General features: G+C 43.5%; 1 protein-coding gene across 4 annotated transcripts; it reads left to right on the top strand.

Annotated features, from left to right (window-relative positions):
• The first annotated feature begins 962 nt into the window (after positions 1-962).
• Positions 963-21538, top strand: slc6a4a (solute carrier family 6 member 4a). 4 transcript variants are annotated; one of them, XM_080460390.1, is made up of 15 exons: positions 1019-1109; positions 8441-8977; positions 9086-9362; positions 10928-11062; positions 11526-11748; positions 13660-13798; positions 14504-14638; positions 14817-14920; positions 15443-15570; positions 15818-15930; positions 16598-16729; positions 17652-17751; positions 17932-18032; positions 18141-18308; positions 20001-21537. In XM_080460390.1, the coding sequence occupies exons 2-15, from the start codon at positions 8891-8893 to the stop codon at positions 20073-20075; spliced, it is 1917 nt and encodes a 638-aa protein (XP_080316516.1). In that variant the 5' UTR covers positions 1019-1109; positions 8441-8890; the 3' UTR covers positions 20076-21537. The 4 variants fall into 4 exon arrangements, with proteins under 4 accessions (XP_080316514.1, XP_080316516.1, XP_080316513.1 ...); XM_080460389.1 differs by lacking the exon at positions 1019-1109 and adding an exon at positions 6604-6728; XM_080460388.1 differs by having other exon boundaries at positions 963-1109; positions 8441-9362; positions 20001-21538.
• Positions 21539-23555: the final 2017 nt, after the last annotated feature.

Here is a 23555-nt window from a genome sequence, read left to right as displayed (position 1 = left end):
CTGCTGTGTAACAGACGGGCTAATCAGGGAAGTTTCCTGAATGCCTCCTCTCTTGTAAAGCAATCCATGAAGGCTTATTGTTGCCATCAGGTGAGGATTGCAGAACAAAGCAGGACTTATGAACTAAACCACCACAAGTCCTGATGCTTGAAAACTGACGTTTACATAGTTTACATACTCCAGAGAAGCTGTTTGTGTCTGACAGGAAGAATTAACCCATGCTGAAGCAGACAGGATTGGTCACTAGGCACCACTGGTATAATTAATACCTTCTTTTATACTTTCTGTTTCAGGTGTGTGTGTGTGTGTGTGTGTGTGTGTGTGTGTGTGTGTGTGTGTGTGTGTGTGTGTGTGTGTGTGTGTGTGTGTGTGTTGCAATGAGGATTAACCTAGTACTTCAGCTGATGCTGATTGGAATGACGTTCAACACACACTCGACCGGCTTTCAACGGGAAGGAGGCGTGACGAGACATAACCAAGGACGCAATAAGTAAATGTCAGTTTTAGATGTGTGTGTGTGTGTGTGTGTGTGTGTGTTCAAGATGCCTTATTTTAATCATACATTCCTCCCTCCTTTCCACCTTCACGCACAGGCACACAGTGAAGACTGACTACTACTGTACTTGGCATGCTGCCTTTTGGCACGATAGGTTGCAGGTGGCTGTAAATGGGTTAGGTTGAACAGGGCACAGACAGGCTTGGACTTTAATCTCCCTCACACCCATTCACGTCATAGTACTTGTTTGGCCGTGCTAATTTCTAACATTTTGCCACTTAATTTATGCGTATCTGCTCCTCTCTCACTCCTCTTTGGCCCTCTTACAAATGTGCATCAAGGAATCTTGGATCGGGGACACGGATCCTTTTCTATGTGTGTGTGTGTGTGTGTGTCTGTGTGAGAGTGTGTGTGAGTGGGAGCATTGCCTGCCGGGGTATATGTGCGTTCGTGTTCTAAGCCACGCAGAGCAGAATACGGCCACTGTAAGCCCAGGCATGTGTGGTCTGTGTGATTGGGTTTAGTCAGCGTTGATAGGCAACGTCCTGGGATTGTGGATGACCAGACGCCTCACAACACTCCCAACACGGAGCGTCCTGCTAAAAATATCCAGGTAAGACCACACTTCTTACACTTTGAAGCAGTTGATTGCGCATGAGCTTGATGCTTCAAACATGTACTGTGGGACCTTTCTTGTTTGGAGTGTGGTGAGATTTTCAGGTGAGATTTGCACGAGGGGTAATTTTGTTATGGCATCTGGAATAATTTAGCTTAAAAGCATTTCTGTTTGTCACATTTATTAAAAAATCTATCATTTTTATGAATTTTTTTTAAGGTAAACTTTTCACTTTGATTCACTGTTGTTGTTTTTTTTACACCTTTTAAAGATATATACCTTTCCCATATTGTTAACTTAAGTATGTAGTTTGTTGTGAAACAAATGCAAGTAAACAACCAAACTCAAACTGCTAATTTGAAGTAACTATTGCATTCTTTCCCCATGTCCTCAATCTGTGTTATTTTGGTAACACTGACTGAAAAACCTTTCAAAGGCCACAGTCTGGCACCGCTAAACAGGTCAGTTCCCGCTGTTCACTGAAACATGCAAATTACGGTCATTAACCATTTACAGTTTTGAGAAAATCTCAAAATAATTAGCACAACATCACCATAAATGGACTCTGCTTTACTCTGAAATGCTGACATTTCTTAGAAAGAAATCCCTCCGGTCTGCAAGTAAGTGATCAAACTTCCATTAGTGCCTCATAAACTCCACTGAACTGAGAGAATTAGCCTGAATTCAAGCGTTTCACCTGAGCGATAAGCCAGCCTCGGCCTGAGCCAGTTACGTGCAGCAGAAGTGTCCGATAGACTCAATGGTGGTTTGTCACCCACAAACTTTTTTTTTTCCTTTTCTACTCATCAACCTTTCCTTCACTGCAGTCGAACCCGGTAAGCCTCTGCAGCCATTTCTTTTAGCAACTTTCTAAATATTCCGCCATTGTGCAACACCTTGAAACCTGTCGCATGTCAGGATTTTAGGTTTTATAAACTTGTCGTCCTCAAAGTTTGATCCACCGTTATATTGCTTTTCCAAACCGCTGATGTGACGAAGTTGGATTTAGACTACGGCTGGCCACGCATGTTTACTGCAGGTCTTGAACGAGAGTCATCCATTGATCATAAGTAGGGATCCACCGATACCACGTTTTTTTAAAGGACGAGTACTGACTTTTACCTTTTATGAGTACTTATTGATCGCATTCGCAAACTGATATCTGAAGGCTATGCCTTCCTATGCATGTGGCATCGCCGGTGTGTGAGCCCTAAAAGCCTTTGGCACGTAGCTCGTACGGGTCGGCGCTACTGGATCCACGGAGCAGTAAAACTCATGAGCGACATCGGGCAAACTCTGCTCGTCCAAATGTCTCTGCTGATTAAACCGCTGGTGTTGTACGAACAAAGGCGACAGTCAACCAAAATAGCTTGTGGATGACGTATTCTCCTTAATACACAATCTCCGAGATCCAGGATTACCACTTGTACGTCTGTTGGATGATTCGGATTGCAAATTTCTTACGTAAGCCCAAAACACAGACAAGGTTAGAGGTACTGCCCAGGATGTTACTTTAATATACTGGTCAACCCGTAAGGAAAATACTGATTTAAAAACCGAGACGGATCAACGCAGTGGCCCGTAAAATGAAAGCAGCGAAAATAGTAGTGAAATGCAGTCACTCTGACGCGCCGCAAATTGGTTTTTTTTTAAAAGCAGAAAATGCTAAAGGAACTACTTTTACTTCTCCGTGTTTAACCTCGTTTGTGTCACTACAGGACTGTGTTGACCGACGTTTGTCGGGTGTACGACCACTCTGACAGATTTTTCACAGACTGGGCGGAAGCCGTAGGCCATAATCTCAAAGCATCATCAATAACATTCTCATATTGCCCAACGTCTTGACTAAACAGTGGGAAAAGATGCCACCTACAGGTTGTTTCTCTGTGACTCGTCTTCACCGAAAATGTGCTCATACATCTCAGTGCAGCTGAATCTACAATGTGGAAAAGACTAAAAAAAAAAAAAAAGTATTTTTCCCAATTATTATTCCCAGTAATATGTTAAAGTGAAATGGATATCCCTTCTATTCTCAGCAAACTATTTATAAATACACTCCATTCAGATCTCATTCACTACAAGATATAAACATATTTCCTTCATAGAAAATGTTTCTTTACAGAGTCCAAGAGTATATTTTTGTTTTGTTTAGGTTTACATTTGGACTTTCCTAACACTCATCTGCTGTCATTTAATTTTACTATATAGGCTTTTATATTTGTACTTTACTGTCTACCAAACAAATTAGCACCATATAATCTTAATACAGCTGGCACACAGACATTAGATCAATATATTGAGTCTGGTTTGTATATAAGTGAGCATTAGCTTATCTCTGAACTGTATGCATTTGAATGGCAGCCAGTAAGCGACAGGAAATTGCTGTACAGAATGCAAAATTTAACAGAGGGTAATTTGTTCTTTGCCGAATATTCTAATTATTCTCATTAATTCTCAGATTTTAGGCTCTTATTTAAAATTTGATCAAGAGACAGCCACTTGGAATAAACCGAACTGTGTGTCCTGCTGATGTTATAATCTTGTCATTATTCTGAAATACGTCCCGAAGCGGTGGGGATCTAAACAACACTAACACTAAACCAGGCGCATAAAGTTAAGGAAACACCCCTGAGAGTTTCCAAAACAAACTTTGAAAAGCGCTTTCCCTGACGTCAGGAAAGATTAAGAATGGGGTTTTTAAATTAACTTAGGGCGGTAGATCAAACTTGCTGCAATCTTTCAATATATAGACCACCGGCTCCATCAACTGAGACACAGCCGCCCATTTAATCCAATTTAGAATTTCCTATATATCCTTGTTTTAGAAGTGTTCGGTCACATCTGGTCTCGCAGTACTTAAAGGTCCCATATTAAGCAAAATTCAGTTTATAATGGTTTTCTAACAGCAATATGTGTCCCCATAGCCTGTGTATGAGAACCCAGAGGAGAAGAAAGTCAGTCATTGCTAGCTCTTAGCGCAGGTGAGCTCAAACAGGCGAGTTTGAGATTTTCACTGCATTTGCGGAAATAACCACGGCCTTTGATACTGGATGAGCCTCCCACAAAAACTTGAAAAGGTTACTCATATACTGAATAAATTCAGTTTAATATGGAAAAAAAACCCATAACAGTTAATCGTACAGTTAGCAGGAGCTAGCGCTAGCGACTTGGTAGTAGCTGCAACAACACTTACGACCAAAGTAACATATTCCGACACACACTATTTTTAACTGACGATTCTTAAATGTGCTGCTGCAGCAGCCACAAAGGCTGAACGTATTCAAACTGGCATGAGTGAAAAACAGCGTTTCTCCGAGCCGTAGCGATAAATCCACGCGTAGTACCGGAAAGCCGCGTCTTCTCTCGAGGGTGGTGTGGACAGACACAGATCGTTGTAGAATAGAAATACAGTACAGGACAGAAACGGCCTGTTCTCACTCGGGGTCACCAGAGGGGCTTTTAGACTGGCTGAGATTCAAGACCAAGGCTGGATTTGCGGAAATAAAATGTTGTTGTACCTTTGACACCTACGTGAGATTTGGTGAAAAACGGAACCTTCAAGGTTGACCACACCTGTCCTATCTGCTTCTCTTGTCAGGAATCAGATGAATTGTTAGGCCATCCATCAAAGAAGGAATCCACATGCGAGCCCACTATTTTGCAAGCGACCAAAGAGAAATATAGTTTGAGCAAGTCTTCATTCTTTTTTGTTCCTCCCTTTTCTATCAATCATCTTGCATTTCATCGGATGTAGCCGCTGAGCGAACTCATCCATAACGACCAGTCGGCCTACGTACACGCTACAACACTGAATTGCTTCCTACAAACAGTCATAGTGCTCTTACCATAGTTTTCTATACTGCTTTATCATACTTTGGTGTCATAAAGTACACGAGCTGATCACAGCTGACTTTGGGTGAAAAGAGAGTCCGTCACAGAGGAAGGAGAAAGACACACTAATGTTCACATCTATCGAACACTGAAAGTCACCAATTCATCTCAAACACATGTTTTTGAACTGTGGAAACAAATCATAGTACCTGGACAAACAAAAACAAAGTCATAGCTAGAACAATCAAACTACACCCCGCACTTGAACTGGGCGTTTTCTCACTTCCTGTTAAAAATGCTAATTGCTGCAGCGCTGTGCAGCAATAATGCTATTGGTCAAATATATAAAAAAATGTTTTTATTATTTTAATGAGATTTACATGATTTTTCAATTGTCGTACTTGTATAATCAACCTTGTATTTATATAGTTTTATTTAAGCAGGATTGGGAGTTCTGTATATTACCAAGTTTATAAAAAACAAACGTCTTCTTTCATTGTACCACAGTACAGGATCATGGTTTTAATGCTGGTAATATTATGTATAACAGCCTTTCTATTTAATTATGTGACTGTTCTACCATGTTGACCTCATCTGTATAAATGGGATTTTTTTAATTTCTTGAAATTCTGCTCAACTGGGCAAAAGTTTCGAATTGCGGCAAAATCCTGGAGGAGTGTAGCTGCAGGAAATCAGTTTGGCTCCACGGTCAATCCTCCCACAGCTTAGCTTGGAGTCCCGATATGATTCAGGGACTCAGAGAATCATCAGTAATGCACTCTTTTTTCTTTCTTGTTTTTAGCATTTAGACTACACTGACAATATACCAGCAACAAGGGTCAAATCAGCAACAGGCTGGTTTCTTCTGAGCAGGTGTGCAGCAGAAAGAATGCAAACAGGGATCAGAGACAGACAGGTGAGAGTAGGCGAGAACAAATAAAACATGGAACAAACACTCTCTGTGTGTGTGTGTGTGTGTGTGTGTGTGTGTGTGTGTGTGTGTGTGTGTGTGTGTGTGTGTGTGTGTGTGTGTGTGTGTGTGTGTGTGCGTGTGTGTGTGTGTGTGTGTGTGTGGACTCCAGCTCGGCAGGAAACTCACCCGTGGTTGGCAGTGTGTTCGTGCATGCCCACAAGACAGTAGCGAGTGTAGCACCCTGACACAGAGCCCCACATTGTAAAAACAACTTCTACCGGGGTAGGACTTCCCCCTGTCTGTGTGATCGTGTTCTCGTGCTTTAATGAGTGCGGTGCCGTGACCGACCTCCGTCCGAGCCGGGCTGCACTTCATTATTTTCTGTATTATTACTGCATCAAGGCAAACTTGTTGCAGTAATGTGCAGGTCCGTGTTTGTGTGCTTCTCCATTATCTACTGTTTGAGTGCATGCATCCATGCGTCCATCTGCGCACATGTCTGCACGGCTGTGTGTGTCTGAGCGTAGCTTGTGTGTCAATGTGTGTGTGTGTGTGTGTGTGTGTGTGTGTGTGTGTGTGTGTGTGTGTGTGTGTGTGTGTGTGTGTGTGTGTGTGTGTGTGGCTGCAATTCAGAGAGAGAGGGACAGCAAGGGAGGGAGAGAGAGAGAGAGAGAGAGAGAGAGAGAGAGAGAGAGAGAGAGAGAGAGAGAGAGAGAGAAAGAAAGGAGAGGGGTTTGAGAGCTCAATGGGCAAACACAGTGTCTTGATGTGCTGGTGCACACTGTTTCTCGGGCAAGTTTTTTGTTTCGCCTCAGGATTGCTTTAAGTTTTGTGCAGGAGTTGTGGCTGCTGCTCTTCTGTCCACTCCAAAGGTAAAGTATGCATCAGTTAGAGAGAAGATGAAAGGAAGTTTCAATTCTCTGCTTCTTTTAGCATTTTCTTTTACCAGTTTCGTGTTTTTTTGAAGGAATTCTCACAATTTTAAAATGGAAGAAAATGTTTTGTCTACTTTAATTTAATCCTGTTTTATTAAGCACCATCTCCATGTGTCTCAGTTTATCATTGCTTTAATCTTGGTGGTGTCATCCTGCAGCCTCTTTGTTTTTAATTACAGCCTGGATGGCAATTATATCAAGATTTTGAATTTAGAATTTTTACGCACAAAACGACTAAAATGATTTAAAGTTTCCTTCACGGATTTATTCTGCAGAGTTTAATTTAGTTAAAATTGAATCAAATATGCAGGTTTTTGTCATTATTTCAGCCGGTGAATGTGTTGGCACATGCAGCTCGAATACAGTCAGTTTGTCATTGTTTCTTCTTGACCTGCAGTTGGGAGTCAGCGCAACATCTGACACCTTGTGGAACATTTACTTCTGAACACAGAATGTAACATTAATTCCGTAAACTGAAATACAAGCACATTGCACTTAATTCTGATTTTAGGATTGCGTTCGAGTGCGTCTTTCAGGGTACTTACGTGAGCCCGAGGATCCAGATGATTGTGGCAGAGTATGCAAAATGTGTTTTGCTTACATCATAAGTGTTTGTTTACCAGCAGAAGAGAAGTTTGTGTTGCGCTGACATTCAGGTACATCACGGGCTCCTGGTGGCATGGCAGTCAGATGGGAGTCTGCGGTGAAACGTCATGCCGTGTCAAACTGCTGGACCCTCGTCCTCCATTAAGATAATGTCGTTTCGCGCAAATTAACTCTGGCGTCCATAACTAATTGATCTAATACTATAAACAATCTAATCCCCCTCAGACTGTGTCTGAGTTTGAGCTATGACTCGCGATAGACTCTTAGGTGGTATTTTTGATATTTTTTTAATCTAAATTGTGTTTATAAAGTAAAAAAAACAAACAACTTAAATAACTTTTAAACCAATGTAATAATGTTTTGCAATTTAATATAAATGTAAGTAATGCAGAAATGTATTCACTTTTCCTGCATTATAATGTTACTCTTTGCTGAATGCATCTTTGAATTTTCAAGCAGTTTTGCTAAAATAGTCTAAACTATGTCAAAATCATTTAAAAGAACTGAAAAAGCAATTAGAACTAGTGGCTCTCCTCGCATTTGATTATTTTAGGTTACGCTTCAGATTTTTCTGTTCAGCGAGCGTGTTATGGACAACCTGTTGAGCAGAATTGGAGTCTTCTGCCACGAAAGTTGTCCTTGTGTTTCTCTGCTGGCGCCTTCATCCTGGTCCTTGTGTCCTTATGTTCCTTCATTTCTCCCCATTATGCGGCTTTGATTAGACACACATCAAAACAGGTTATGCAACAGATAGCGTCAAATGAGAAACATGAGGAAAAGGTTTTAGCCAGTGAATCAGGATGTCCCGGCACAATCCCCTTAATTTGCACTGTTCCTCAGATTTAGGGTTTCTTATTTCAAATAGATAAAAATCGCGTAAGACAACATCTGATTTAGTTCTTCCAAACAGTTTTTCATCATTATATTCCAAACATTAATTCTACCGCATTATATTTGTTTTGTGGAAGTTTACGGACAAGTAATAAAGGATGGATTAAGTCTTTTCCTCTGGATTATCGGTGTGTTTTCCCTCTGTCTTGCAGTTCGCTCCATCAGGACGAGCCGCTGGTGGAGAAGATCCAAGATTCTTGTAACTTTTCTGCTGGCCACATCCTGTTCAAACACATCGCTCCTCTCGTATCCCCTCCTCTGTCTCTTAGCAGCCTGCTCTTATTCCTTCTTGCTCAACAGACTCTTTGCACATTTCAGTCCTCTCCCACATGCACACCTCCCCTCATTCTGGCCCCATTCTCCACTTTTAGCTCTGCTCTCCTGCTCTTCCCCCGTCTCTTTTACCTGTCCGAGCGGGACAACCTCGTCTTTCCTCCAGACGTGTCCCCCACTCCTCGCCTCACCATTCCTTTGCCCTCCTAACCCCCCTGTTCCCCTGATGGGCACCATATCAGACAGCAACGCCACATTCCCTTCGTCGCCACTGAGAGCCTCTCTCCACCCCTAACCGCCTTCGCCAACACCAACATCAACGCGACCCAATGGAGAAACAAGACATGATGATGACGAGCATGCTGACAATGGACCAAGGGGAGAATGAGGGCGAGAAGGACAAAGGCAGCGTGGAGGTGGGGGGAGAAGAGGAGGGGACTCAGCGGCACAACAGTCGACTGATGCTGGCTGACGGTCTTGCAGACAGAGGACCCAAGAGCCTGACCTCCGGTTCTGGTCAACAGGTGTCCAATGGCTTCACCGCATCCAGTCCGCAGAGTCCCAGGGAGGGACCGGGGACCGCAGCCTGCGCCGTGGGCACAGCCTCGGGGCCCGGGGGAGGCTCCGGGTCCTCAGCCCGACTGGGAAGCCTCAGGACTCTGGTGGTTCAGCAGACTAGCCTAGAGAGACCCCGAGAGACCTGGAGCAAGAAGATGGACTTCCTGCTGTCTGTGATTGGCTACGCCGTGGATCTGGGAAATGTCTGGCGCTTCCCATACATCTGCTACCAGAACGGAGGAGGTGAGGAGGCAAAAAGGTGTTAGCGGGGAGAGGAGCATGAGAGTACGAGTGGGAGAGAAGGGGCGAGGTCATAATAATAACGATAATAATCCATCAGACTTGTATAGCACTTTTTTTTTCGTTTTTTTTACTGAAAGCCGCTTCACAGTGGAGAAACACGAATAAAGAAAAAGAAAGTAACAATAGAAATTAAATGAAGAGGTTAAGGAAAAGCAAGTTTGACCCGTTGGGTTTTGAGGTTTTGGACTGAGTCCGTGTTCCTGATGGGTTGAGAGAGTGAGTTCCAGAGCGGCAGCGGCGAAGGCTCGGTCCCCCACGGTTCGGTGCTTAGTGCGGGTGACGGGTGTGAGGAGGTGGGTGTCGGCAGGGCGAAAGGCGGCGGGTGGGACAGTGGTGTCGTCATGAGAAGAAAACGCTTTCAACTCAACTGCACCATTTATATTTTAAAATGTTAAACATTTTTACATCATGCATCTTCGTGTGTTCTGGGGTATCATCATTTTGTTGTCCAAACGAAGCAGCTTCAGTCCACTGAGACGTTCACAACTGGCAACTGAAGTCTGCCTGTTCGTCGCACACAGGTGATCTTGTGCCTTCGCAAAGTTGCCGTAGTCCGACATGCCCTGCTCCTACACAAACCTCACCTCGCGGTGAAACAGAGGGCATCCCTTTATATTGAATTTGCAATAATAAAATCTTTGCAATTTCCTGTGTTCTGTGTGTGTGTCTCGCAGAGCGAGGTAGAGATGGAGACTGGGAGACACTTGATAGAGGCAACAGTATTAATTGTGATTTTTTTTTCTTTTTTTTTTTTCTTTATGAGAACGCCTTCAGTCTCTGTGTGCTTGCTTAATAACCTGTCCTCCCAGGCAGCTGCTCAATCAACTCTTATCTCTGCGTTCATGTCACAAAGAGGCGTGCACGTGCGGCCGCACGCACAAAAGCAACATGTGCGCGTAAAATAAGTTTATCATCAGATTGGGAAAAGGGAAGCAGAGATGTGTTATCAAACTGCACATGAAGCTGGGGAGTCTTGAAGGTCTGGCTACCGTCCGGCTTCTGTTCCGTCCATATGGCTTTTAATTCTTGGCATGGACTGAGCCAACATTAAGTCGTTGTAATTTATCATGTGCTTTAAAGAAAATGACCCCCCCCCCCCCCCCCCCCCCCCCCCCCCACACACACACACACTGTGTTCCCAGTGCACACATTAAATGCAAAATGATATAAAAGTGGGAAAACACACCTTGTTGTTTTTGAATGGACTTGGGTTATGTAAATGATGGGGCTCGTACAATATTTGATGGTTTTTACAGAGTGCTCTTCAGCTCTTCTGGTGATTGTGGGCTACTGAGGGGACCACAAGGATTATAGATGGTGTGTGAATTTGCAGCGTTTCTCAAGAGTGTAATTGCCTTTTAAGTGTTCCTCCATAACTCTTTCTTCCTTGCAATTATCCCCCCTCCCCTTTTTTTTTTTTTTTTTGGAGGGGCGGGGTGGATATTTTCACTTTCAAACCTGTTGCGCTGTTAACCACCCCCCCCCCCCCCGCTGCCTCTGTCCAGGTGCTTTTTTGCTGCCCTACCTGTTGATGGCGGTGTTCGGAGGCGTGCCCCTGTTCTACATGGAGCTGGCTCTCGGCCAGTTCCACCGCAGTGGCTGCATCTCCATCTGGAAGCACATCTGCCCCATCTTCAAAGGTAAATCGTGGTTTTGGGGGGGGGGGGGGGGGGGGGGGGGGGATGCAGGGAGCAGAGAAAAAGAGAAAGCCCATCGCAATGGCTCGGTCAGTCGAAGGAAAACCAAACAATAAAGATGAAGATGTCAGTGTGACTTGACAGACAGCTCATATAACTCTGTGGAGTTCCCTTGAAGACCATCCCCCCGTTTTATTTTGTTGTTGTTGCCCATTTAGTGAGGTGGACTGACTCTCTGTTATGGAAATTGTCACATTTCCACGCCAAATGCCAGATGCTGAGAATTTTGATGGTATGCAAATTGTTGCTGTTTGGAAATGTCAACCGCTTGCCCGAAAATCAAACAAACAAACAAACAAACAAACTTGAATTATCGTGAAAACACTACTGATTTCTCATGGAACACACTTGCCCGTGTCGCATAACCACACGTTCAATCATTTCATTTGTTTTCTCACCCACACAGGGATAGGCTTCGCCATCTGCATCATCGCGCTCTACATAGCCTTCTACTACAACACCATCATGGCCTGGGCCTTGTACTACCTGCTGTCCTCGTTTCGGCCCACCCTGCCCTGGACCACGTGCGGCAACAGCTGGAACACGGCCAACTGCAACCGCTACATGTCGTCCGACCACAACGTGTCGTGGTCCAACTCGTCCACGTCCCCCGCCGAGGAGTTCTATACGTAAGTGCATGTAAGTCGGATGTAGAGGGCGTGAGGAGGGAAGGGTACGGCAGGAGGGAGATGCCAGGCGGATGAAGGGAGGGTGACTTTCTGGAGAGCGATTACAGGGTTGGTTTGGGCGTTTCCGGTCCGTATAAAAAAAATTTAAAATAAATTTTAAAGTGCACCATGGCATGGGAGGACAGAAGTTAAACCAGAGTGAAAATGACCAATCTGAGGAAAATGATCAAGGAGGTCAACATTTTTATAAATTCTGTACTTTTTCAAGTACTAGTACATCGAGTAGTTGTAGGAAATAAATGTTTTTCGGAGCTTTTAGTTCACAGTAACCACCCAGACTCATTCAAAGCAGTCAGGTTTTACATGTTTCATATATTTATTTACTTTTGCGTATCTCGAGGCCCTTTCAGAACAATGTCTTTATTATTCTTGACCGCTTTGCTCGGCCTTATCAGCCGCTCTTGACGCCGCATCTGTCCAACGGAGACACATCCAGGGTTTATCCGCAGTTGACTTTTCCTAATAAAGGTTTTAAAAGTAACAAATTCCACGACCCAGCCTGGCGCCAGAATTTCCTGTTTTCAACATAAATCACGTCCCCGTTTTATCATTCGAGCTGTGTGGGTTTAACCTGTGACCAGATGTTGACCCTCCTGCGCAATACAGACGGTTTGTTTTCGCTCATATATTTTTCTTATATTTTAATTTCAGTGAATGGGAAACCCTTGCCCTGAATCCTACTTTTACATCATGACTTATTTAGTAGCTTTCTCAGACTCTTTGTTTCTTTTTTGCCTCTTGGTGTCCCTTTCCTTATCTCGTGGGGTATTTCTATTCCCTACTGTTCCTTTCAATCATATCTATTTCCTTACAGTCTCTGTCCTTTTCCTGTATTTCGCCCCGGGTTGTAAAGTGTATCTCATCTTCTCTGTCACTCTTTTTTTTTTTTCCCTCCCTACATCAGGAGCTTGTAGAGTGTGGAATGGGTCTCACCCGGCTGGGGGGCCAGAGGGCTTTTGGGGGCGTTGAAGAGAAGCCATGATAAATAGAAATGAGTGAAGGGTTACACTATTAATTATATATATATTGAAACAAACAATTTCCATACTGAATTTACTGTTTTAAAAAAAACATTACAACAGTTGCAGACTATGTAAAAAGAATCTTGTGTTTTATTCTCATCCTTCGAAACCTTTTTTTTTTTTGTGAACATTTCATATTATTATGAATTGAATTTAAAACAAACTTTTATTATTAACCGAAAACATTTTGGTCAATTATTGTATACGGGTACAACATTGTATTTAACTATTTTTTTTTTATGGATATTTTGCACATTTGTGCTCAGTTACAAAATTTGATTAATCACTAAATTCAATCAGTTGCTGACAGTCTTATGTTGTTTTGTTTTTTTCCCCAGTCAAAAATGCTTTGCCCTGTCCTGAGCTTTGCACTTTGCCCCATGACAGAACCGTCTCTTCTCGTTCTTTCTTCACTCATTCACCAGGTGGTTCTTGGCCTGCCTCTTTTCCTCCATCCATTGACAGCTTGTACGGTCCATCTTCTTATTCAGTTCTTAATTTGTGATCTTGTTGGGCCAGTAGATATTGCAGATCTTACAGAGGCAGCTGTAATATTAATCAGGATAATTCGCTTTAAAAAAAAAAAAAAAATCTTCCTTGGGGTTTATCACTGAAATAAGTTACGAACACACTGTCTTAGAAGTTGAAAATGTTTATTTAGTCTGTGATTCAACAAGGAATCCCAACTTAACTGTGTTGGGTTGGTCCCAAAAGCCCAACTTTACTTCCACGTCTTCCCTTTTTCCTTCCCGTTCTCTCCTTCATCTCCCTGCGTCTTCTTCTACCCCAACTCTAAACGCGTGCGCCACTTCCTGTCCTCTCTCCTCAGCCGGCAGGTGTTGCAGGTCCACCGCTCGCCGGGTCTGCACCAGCTGGGCTCTGTTAGCTGGCAACTGGCCCTCTGTCTGCTCTTCATCTTCACCATCGTCTACTTCAGCATCTGGAAGGGAGTCAAGACGTCTGGGAAGGTAGCTGAGAGGGCGCCTGCATGGCTGATGGAGGGTGTCAGTTAGAGCGGATGGATGGATGAACGAACGTTTAGACCCAGGCGGAAAAAAAAGAAAACCATCAGCAGGTCCTCCTGCCATTGGCTGTTGCCTTCATCATCATCATCCCTCATGTCCACAATGGTGTTTAGCAGAGCTTTCCTCACGTTAAATGGTTTGTGGCTTACATTGTAAAAATGAAACTATACGTCAGATTATAGAGGTGAGATTGGATTTTTTTGGGGGGTTTCAACCTACAAATGTCATTATCGTCTTTAACCACGGAAAAGTTGACTGAAAGGTTGAACAAATAATATAACTAGATTATTCAAATTATTTAGAGTCACTTCAGCTGCCTTTCAAACAGTTTTATTCAAAGCTTTTTTGCTGTCAGAGCTTTCGGATGATGTGAGAAAAGGTCTAGCAGGTAACCTTAAATCCTCTGTCTTAAATGTCTCTGTCTTCAAAATAAGTTTTTATTTTTTAATTTGTACTTCTGTTGCCATTGTAGCCGCAGTTTCAAACGCACATCGTCTTTCAAAAGTCCTCTACTAGAGCGTTGATGTTTTCACCTCTACAAAACCTTTGCAGTAAAAAGAAACAAGAAGTCTATTTAGCATTTGCACATCTCAGTTTGTTTTCAGAATCAGTCCATTGTGTTGCCTGTGCTCTTCTTGGCTGCATTAGGTAGTTTGGGTGACAGCCACGTTTCCCTACCTGGTCCTCCTGGTGTTGCTGGTTCGCGGGGCCACTCTGCCCGGTGCGTGGAGGGGCGTCGTCTTCTATCTCAAGCCGGACTGGGAGAAACTGCTCAGCACGACCGTGAGTGCAGTGGGACCAGGAGACGTCCAGCCCCGTTCTGGTTCTCACTGTCCATTATCTCTTTAACATCCTTAACCCACCTTACCAACTCATATCCTGCTGTCGCTCTCTTTATCGCCTGCATGTTTTTATTAATGTCTCCACGTGTCGCCTTCATTAATCTGTCAATCTCTCACAGGTGTGGATTGATGCAGCGGCTCAGATCTTCTTCTCTCTGGGTCCGGGGTTTGGCGTGCTCCTGGCGTTTGCCAGCTACAACCCGTTTCACAACAACTGCTACAAGTAAGAGCAGCTCAGCTACTTATTTCCCACGTTTTTTAGCATATCAAAGTGACTCTCACTGTTGTTAAACACTTTCCTATGAAGTGCACTTTAATGGAAATGCCTAATTTGAAGTATTGTTTTGCGAAATTTGAACATTTGACTTTAAACGGTGACCCTAATGGGTCTGGAGGGGCACCAGTGGGGTACAGCAGGAGAAATCTGGGGCTCGGTAGAATGCCTTTTCGTGTCAGGGTTCCTTTCTTTTGAATTTCTCCTTTATTTCATCTTGAAAACGTCTTTCTCCTTGAATTTGTTTAGTGAAAGCGACACATGAATTTTATAATAGCCAGACATCATTATGCTCGTTGGTGGCTTTTAGATCTTGACATCCATTAGTAGGAAGGCGCAGTGTGGTTTAAGTTCTTCATCTTCTCTTAAGTTCTTCATCTTCTCCAAAGTGTAAATACAATGCAGTGGCTCAGATGATCACGCTGTACAGAGAGGGTCTAACTTGGTCATCCAAACTTTTGTCCCTCTCAGAGATGCTTTGGTCACCAGCTCTGTGAACTGTCTGACCAGCTTCCTGTCTGGGTTCGTCATCTTCACCGTGCTGGGCTACATGGCTGAGATGAGGCAGCAGTCTGTGGATGCCGTGGCCAAAGATGCAGGTAGGACATAACAGCGGGAGAGCAGCAGACAACATCAGCAAGAAGCTTTTACCACTACGAGAAGGGATTAGATAATCCAGCAGTGGCGCTAACATGTAGACTAAGAGTACATCGTCCCGTTCCCCTTCGCATGTCACAGGATAGACGTTATATTCAGATTGACCCTCTAACCCTGCGCAGACCTGCTCCACCGCCTGAATCAATGCAGCTGCTGCTTTTTGATCTGCTTCTTCTTTTGTCCCTCCAGGTCCCAGTCTGCTCTTCATCATTTATGCAGAAGCCATAGCAAACATGCCCGCCGCCACTTTCTTCGCCATCATCTTCTTCCTCATGATCATCATGTTGGGCCTGGACAGCACGGTGAGTCGGCTCGCCTCACTCCCGTTTTGTAATCTCCTCGCTCCAGGTTCTCCTGGATCTCTTTCTCACACCTTGACGCCGAGGTCTCATATTTGATGATTACTCGGACAAACACCTTGTTCTCGTATCTGCCGGTCGTGCTTGTATTTCCATGAGCGTGAGGGATACTATTCATTTTCTCGGTTCCATTTTGAATAACGGTCAAACAAAACAAAGTGATAGGAGTTTCATATCACCGTTGTGTGGTGGCCTTGTCTCCATCGGCCTTTGTGTATCTGCTCAGAAGCAGCCAGCTGGAGAGACCTGTGAGGTTCTTATCGCACGCTGATAATCAGTGTGGGATCAGCATCGAGGCGGCTACGCTCCTCGATTTTATGACTGAGGATATTACGGCAAAACATGTCGGTGTGCTTGAATTCGTAGGGAACCGCCCTACACAACGGCTCCTGTTTCTAAATCCTACAAAGTACACAGGTATGGTTTGCCAAACGGCGCCACATTGTTGTTGGCTTCAATAACTTAGACGCTAAACAGGCAGGTGAGTAATCGCCCCTGCAATCAATCAACTCCGCTTGTGACTTTTTCACATTCTCATCCTCCGCCACTTTCTTTCCGCTGATCTTCCCCTGATGTTTTCCTTTCCTTTGGTCCTTCTTCGCTCCTCCAGTTTGCAGGTTTGGAGGGGGTGATCACAGCCATGCTCGACGAGTTCCCCGATGTCCTGGCTAAGAGACGAGAGCTGTTTGTCTTTGGCCTGGTGTGTGTTTGCTACCTCGGGGCTCTCTCCACGCTCACATATGTAAGTTAAATATACACTACATACATGTCGCGAGCAAGCCTGCCTTGTCCGCAGAGAATTAGTGTTGGGTTATTTAGACAAGGCAGGTTTATTTGTGCAGCGCCCGCAAGCAGAGCAGTTCAAAGTGTTTTTAGAACGAAACAATGAAAAGAAAAAATTACAAGCAAAGAGATAATAAGATAGACTGAAATATAAAGATTAAAAAAAAAAAGCAGAAAATACAATTATTTAGGAACGGCGTAATATATCAGAACCTTTAAAAAAGAAAGAAAACTTTATGCAACCGTAGTGCATGTTGAAAATCCATTCAAAAAACTTTCATACCAGCTTAATTTAAATTAGGCCCATCGAACAATTAATCACTGTAATGAGTTTACTGTTCTTGTGCCGACTGGACGTTTCAATTTGAAAGGCCAGATCTTTATATATAGTCTGTACCTATAGTTTTACACTGGCGCTTATTTTTATCATTTTAATTTGTATCTGACATAGTTCGGTCCATAAAATTCACATTTTATTAGTGTAATTGATTCTTGATAATGTCATAAATGCAATGCAGATAAGATAAAAATGTTTCCGTTAGAGACTTGACTGTGACGAGCACCCATCGGTAAATCTTATTTATTGCTTATCGGTCAAAGTACATTGACAGCAACATTTTTTTCTTATTAAAAATACAGGGAATCTGGAATTTAAACCAAAAAAATTACTGTCTAATGTGAAGAAATATTGTGAGGGTTGTGTTGATTTCTGAAGTCTCAATCTCCGATATAACAGCTTCTCACATTCAATTGACGTCTTTTGTCTGGTCTGCTTTAATTGCAGTGAAGCGAGAGACATTTTATCTCCCTTCTGTAAAAAAAAAAAACCAACAACAATTGAGCAGAGGAGGAGAAACTTGCATGTTAATTTCGTGTCGCAGGGCGGCGCGTTCGTGGTGAAGCTGTTTGAAGAGTACGCCACAGGCCCTGCGGTCATCACCGTGGTGCTGCTCGAAGTTATCGCCGTTTCCTGGTTCTACGGTGAGCGAACCAAAACTGCTTTAACATGATGCTGCAAGTGTTTTTTGTTCCTCTCTTGTTAGTATTAACACCTGAGTTTTGAAATACAGCGTGCAACTATTCCTGTTTTGTCCCGTCCATCAACGTTCTTCCTCTCCTTACAAGGATTTTTGACTCAGCGGTGTTTGCGGTGTGTTCCAGGTACCCAGCGTTTCTGTAATGACATCCATTACATGCTCGGTTTCTACCCGGGTTATTTCTGGAGGGTTTGCTGGGTGGCCATCTGCCCCTGCTTTCTGCTGGTCAGCCTCATCAACACGCTCACGTCACAGTCTGAGGTGTTTAGTGATCCAGATAGAAACTTCTCACCTCTGATCTTGGATTTGCTTCCCCCCCCCCTCCCCCTGCAGTTCATCATCATAAGTTTCCTGGCCTTCCCTCCCGAGGTCAGGTTGTTCAACTACCACTACCCACCGTGGACCACGGTCCTGGGCTACTGCATCGGGGTGTCCTCCTTCATTTGTGTGCCTGCCTACATGTTCTACCACTTGCTCAATGCTAAGGGTTCCTTCAAACAGGTACAGGATTGTCTTATTTTACCATTCCGTCTTCTTTTTTCAGTCTTCTCTGGACACACACACACATGCACACACACACACACACACACACACACACACACACACACACACACACACACACACACACACACACACACACACACACACACACACACACACACACACACACACACACACACACCTCTTTCACTGTCCTGCCCTGCGTCCTCAGCTGATCTTTGTTCTCTAACTGACTCGTCTCCAACAGCACAGATCTCCTCTGGCTCTTGTCTTTCCGCGCACCGTCAGGGTCTCCCCTCTCCTGTGAACACATGACAGGACATTCAGGAGATTAGGATCAAAGGAGTGAGGAGGCCCTCGCCAAAGATTAGCAGGAAGGAAGACAAAAATGAGCATTGACACGGGCACCGCTCGCTCACACGGATACAAAACGCAGGCCGACCTGTTGTCAGACTTAAAGGCAAAGGGTAAAAGCAGAAAAGCTGCATCATAATCACCAATAAAATCACACAACACTTTGCCACTTGGGTGGGGGTGGGGGGGGGGGATACCAATAAGGACATCTACACCACAATCATCATCACTGCTACATTATCTGACCGGAGCCTGTGTGAAGGTTGACAGAAGGCAGGAGGACTTCAAAGAGACGAGCTGCTGCCCAGTATTGACTCTGCTGCCAGCGCACACACAATTACACTGACATACGTGTACAAACACAGGCGGCGTGCGTGCGTGTGTGCGTGCGCGTGTGCGTGTGTGTGTGTGCAAATGAGGGTGAAAGCAGAGAGCAGCCCCGTGACTCTGACGAACACACGAGGCCGAGCAGGGTCGGGACGCGTCTTTGTGAACTGGTTGGCGAGTGCTTTCGCTCACACTTATGTAAACGTCTCAATGCAGTTAATGCTCTTTTTAATGTTAACCAATAATTTAATGAAATTAGATCTGTTTAGGATTAGCTTTCACAAGGATTGTGGTATTGAAAAATTAATATGGATCAATTTAATCCCAAATAAATCAGCTTTCAAAGGAAAAATTTGTCCTGAAAGGAAGTTTCAATAATGTTCTTTTTTAAGTTTTTGCATGTAACGGTGAACATTTAAACATGTTTGGTATTTAATTGACCTGAGAATGGCTTGACTTTTCAAAACATGATTTTCAGACTATTTCCAAAATTGAAGATTGAAATGTTTCAGAATCAATCTGCAAGATTTTACTACACCTATCTACAACCATTCACTCATTCATCTTCTATTCCACCTGCTGTATCCAAGTATGGAAGCTAAAGCTTAACACTATAGACTCCAGTCAAGTTTCTCGTGTATGTCATGGCTAACAGACAAACTCATAATCACGCATTATACACCTCAGGACAGTTAACCTAAAATACATGTGTTTGGATTGTGTGATGCGGCTGAATTAACAGTAAAACTACCAATGCAGTCCCATTTTTTGAAAGAAATGTCCTTGCAGAATTGTAAAGAGTCGCTTTCACTGTGCGACGCCCTGTCAGAATCCCTCTTTGACAGTTTTACTCTTATTTCTAACAAACAACTGAGCATCCAAGTCAAAACCACTCATTTCTCACGGCTATTTTGACCTTCTTTAAATTCTAAAGACTCCCTGGATCTGTGTTTATTTATATATTCCTGCGGTTTAGCTTGTTTCTTTTCCCCTCCATCTGTGTCTCTGCAGCGCCTGTTAAAAAGCATTACTCCAGAGCCAAGCAACGACAACCACAGAAACTTCATTGTGACCAACGCAGTGTGAACCAACTCCGGACCTCCAAGAAGGTGCCTCAAACTGCATCGAGCGCCCTCTTCTGGCCATACTGCAAAACTACAGGACAAGGGGGCTACTTCTCACCGTCTTTGCCTCTTATCTCACATGTCATCCATCTGCTCTCCTCTCCGCCGCCAGAATCCAGAAATTGTGTTCCAGGAGCCAATACCTTTCTGTTTGTCTTGGTTTGGCCTGGTTCCCTCATGCTTGTTCAGTTTCTGCAGTGCATAAACCCAGATCTAAATGTCCCACGTTTTGTGGCGAGCAACTTAAGGTTATGTAGCAGTAACGGACGTTTTATGTACTTCTATAAAGTGTGATACCATCTACGTTTGGCGTGGAGGATAAAACGTGCACTCGAACTGGAGTTCACTGCTCAGTGAACTCCAGTTAAACAAGGCCGGATAAATAGAGATGGCTCCACGCTCATTCTTCATATTCTCGTCATCGTGTTGTTAAGTTATGCATTTTAATATGTAGCAAAATTCAGGTATCTTTAAAAAAAGAAAATTATAAAAAAAAAATCTGTCACTGAAGCCAAATAAATGATGTATGTTCTGTTTATATTTTAAAAGATTTTTCGATTTTGTTGCTGTCGCCAGCTTTTTTTTTTTTTTTTTTTTTTTTGAGGCATCTTGGACGAACGCCAGATTTGCAATGAGGTCCCTACACTGTGAAGCACTGTCTGGTAGTGACCTGTGTGTGTGTGTGTGTGTGCGTGTGTGTGCGTGTATGCGTGTGTGTGTGTGTATAACAGACTGTTACAAAACCCCGTGGGAACTAAACTACAGACAGGACCGATGCATATTCCTCCTGCAATATGAGATGTGTATTTATTTTACCATCTATCCATGCTGAACTTTGTTTTCCTCTTAATTCTCACTTTCAATGTTGTTCTGGATTGTCGCTGATGGTCTTTGTTTATTCGCAGTGATGTCCTGCACTCTGTTGTCATGCTGCATTACTGTCAGTAATACAAGCCAAATACGGATCGGAGCTAATACCATTATCAGTATCACAGTCTGAATATCAGCGTTACTGCTCTTTAATTTCAACCCCAAAAAAATGAATACAAATCATGTGTGCGTGCGTGTGTGTATGTGTGTGTGTGTGTGTTTGTTGAGAGTGTATTTGTGTGTGTAGGGGCAGGATTTAAAACATGGCAAGTACTGTACATCTACATGTGTATTTACTGGTCGGTCTGGTATTGGTGTGTAATCTATCCTGTAAAAACCTGTCTCCTCCTTCTGTGAGTGAGTGAGTGAGTGACGGGCCGGTGTGCATGTGGTTTAGAGGCGTTTAAACCCCTTGATGCTTGCGTGCAATGGTGTGGGTATATTGTACTTCAATTGTCTGCGTGCCTGTGTGCGTGTGTGGGTGTGTGTGTGTGTGTGTGTGTGATGTAATCTCCTGTTGTCTTGTCAAAGGCCAAAATATCTTATGATGAAAGTAAAAAAAAAAAAGAAAAAAAGAAAATCCCTCTTGCCTCTCTTTCGCTCGTACCTCTGAATTTTATGTAAGATCTATGTATGTCAATAAAAGACTGTATTGAGAAATACACCTGTATAGTATAAAGCTATTAAAAAAATATATGGGAAAAAAACAGATAATAAAGATATATGGAGATCAAAGACAACTTCTGTCATTCATTTAAGTTTGTTTTGATGTATTTAAGCTTAAACATTTTTTTTTTTTTTTTTTCATAGATGAAACCCCCAATGCAGAGTCGGCAATTAACCTTGCCTGTTTTCAAGACCGTAGAAGTGCTCAGGGAGAACATGAATACTGCTCTCAGAAAGTCGGAAATCAAACACGGATAGTTTTGCTGTGCAACGTAAGCACAAACCACTTTTCTTTCACATACATACATACTGATTTACCATCATAGCGCACAGACATCCCTAGGCGTCTTCCATTGGTGTAAAGCCTTCACACGCTGACGTCTCACATTGTGTCTTCAGCCATTTTGATGGCTGTTCTGCTTTGGCAGATTGAAGCATGGATTCGCCACGGGACCTCTGAGGGAGGTTGTTAGCAGCAGATCCTTTCATTCTTTGTGTAGTTTTCACTGCACCCCTCAGATTCTCCATTGGCCTGTTTAGAGTCGGCGTCTCAAACTTGCGTTTCCTCAAGCGGAGCCTAAAAAAAACCCGATGCTCATGGTCGCCCCGGCCACGGATCACTGTCACTGACGCGCTATTCACACTGAAACACGGTCGGATCGGGGCCAGCAGAACACACAGAATACATACAGACAATATATCCCAGAAGCCACCAGGTGAAGACAATCAACACATCAGGGTGGGGCGCAGCAACAAGACATGAGAAGATGAAGTCCAGGAGCCTGAAACACGAGACAGAATCAGAATCTCCAAATAAGCGGTAGCAGGACCCAAGAACCAACAGAATGGAGCCGAAAGCGTCACAATGCATGTTTGGTTTTTTTATGGTTCCACTTGTTTCCAGGTAAGACCTGCATACGCAGCTGTCCGTCTACATATTGTAAAACACTAATGGATTAAATAGGCCAGATCCCCTTCCATTGCTGCTGTTGGTGCCCCGTGTGGTTTGTGGTTATGAAGAGTAAAATGTTTCACATCGCGTGAAGGATTAATTCCCTTTGTTAAAAGCATATACGTTTCTGCCATGTGCATACTATTTGGATACATTTTCTTTTTTACTTTATTTTTATTACAAGTAGAAAAAGAAATACACGCACATACAACAACAGGACAAAAAAAAACATAAAAAGTTCAATTTGGATACTTTGAGTTGAATTTAATTGGAAAAAGCTTTTACAGGATTAAAAACTAAACTGTCATCAGGAGTTAAAGAACAATCAACCAAGACCTGCGACGGGGTCAGGGCTTCACCAAGGCTGCAGCGCTCACCTCTCAGGACGTGTTCTTGTGGCAAATGTTTGGAAAAACGTCGGCGCTTTTCCTCGAGAGGCCGAGAAGCAGCCCCGACAATTTAACCCCAAAGAACATCTGTAGAGAGACGTGACGCCAGCAGTTCACTCCAATCTGCTGAAGCTTTGGAAGGATTTGCTGGGAGTAATTGGATAAACTGCACAGATCCAACGGTACGGAACTCATCCAAGAAGAACCCCGAGCCTTGGCCGCCAACGGCCTTCAATGTATTCGTCACAGAAGAGGCCTGCAAGACCTTTTTCAGAGAAACAGTCAAAAAATAATATTTTTCTAAGATTTGGCCTTATGAAAGTATTATACATAGAGAAAAAGAAAGAAAATAAACTCTACGGGGTCTTAACTTCAGCAATATTCACCATTGAAAATCACTTTTAAAAACCTAAACTGTGCACCACACACAAATAACCTTCTCAAACCTTCATTTTCTTTGGGGGGGGGGGGGGGGGGGGGGACTTTGTACTTACACTGGCAGAGTTCGGGACTAAACTGCACCATCAGCTTTAACAGCAGCTGGATTCAGTCCACACAAACACTC

This window comes from Lipophrys pholis (genome assembly GCF_963383615.2).
Source record: "Lipophrys pholis genome assembly, chromosome: 3".
Lineage (NCBI taxonomy): Eukaryota > Metazoa > Chordata > Actinopteri > Blenniiformes > Blenniidae > Lipophrys > Lipophrys pholis.
Note: the sequence above shows the minus strand (reverse complement) of the source record. Positions and strands in the feature narration are given on the sequence as shown.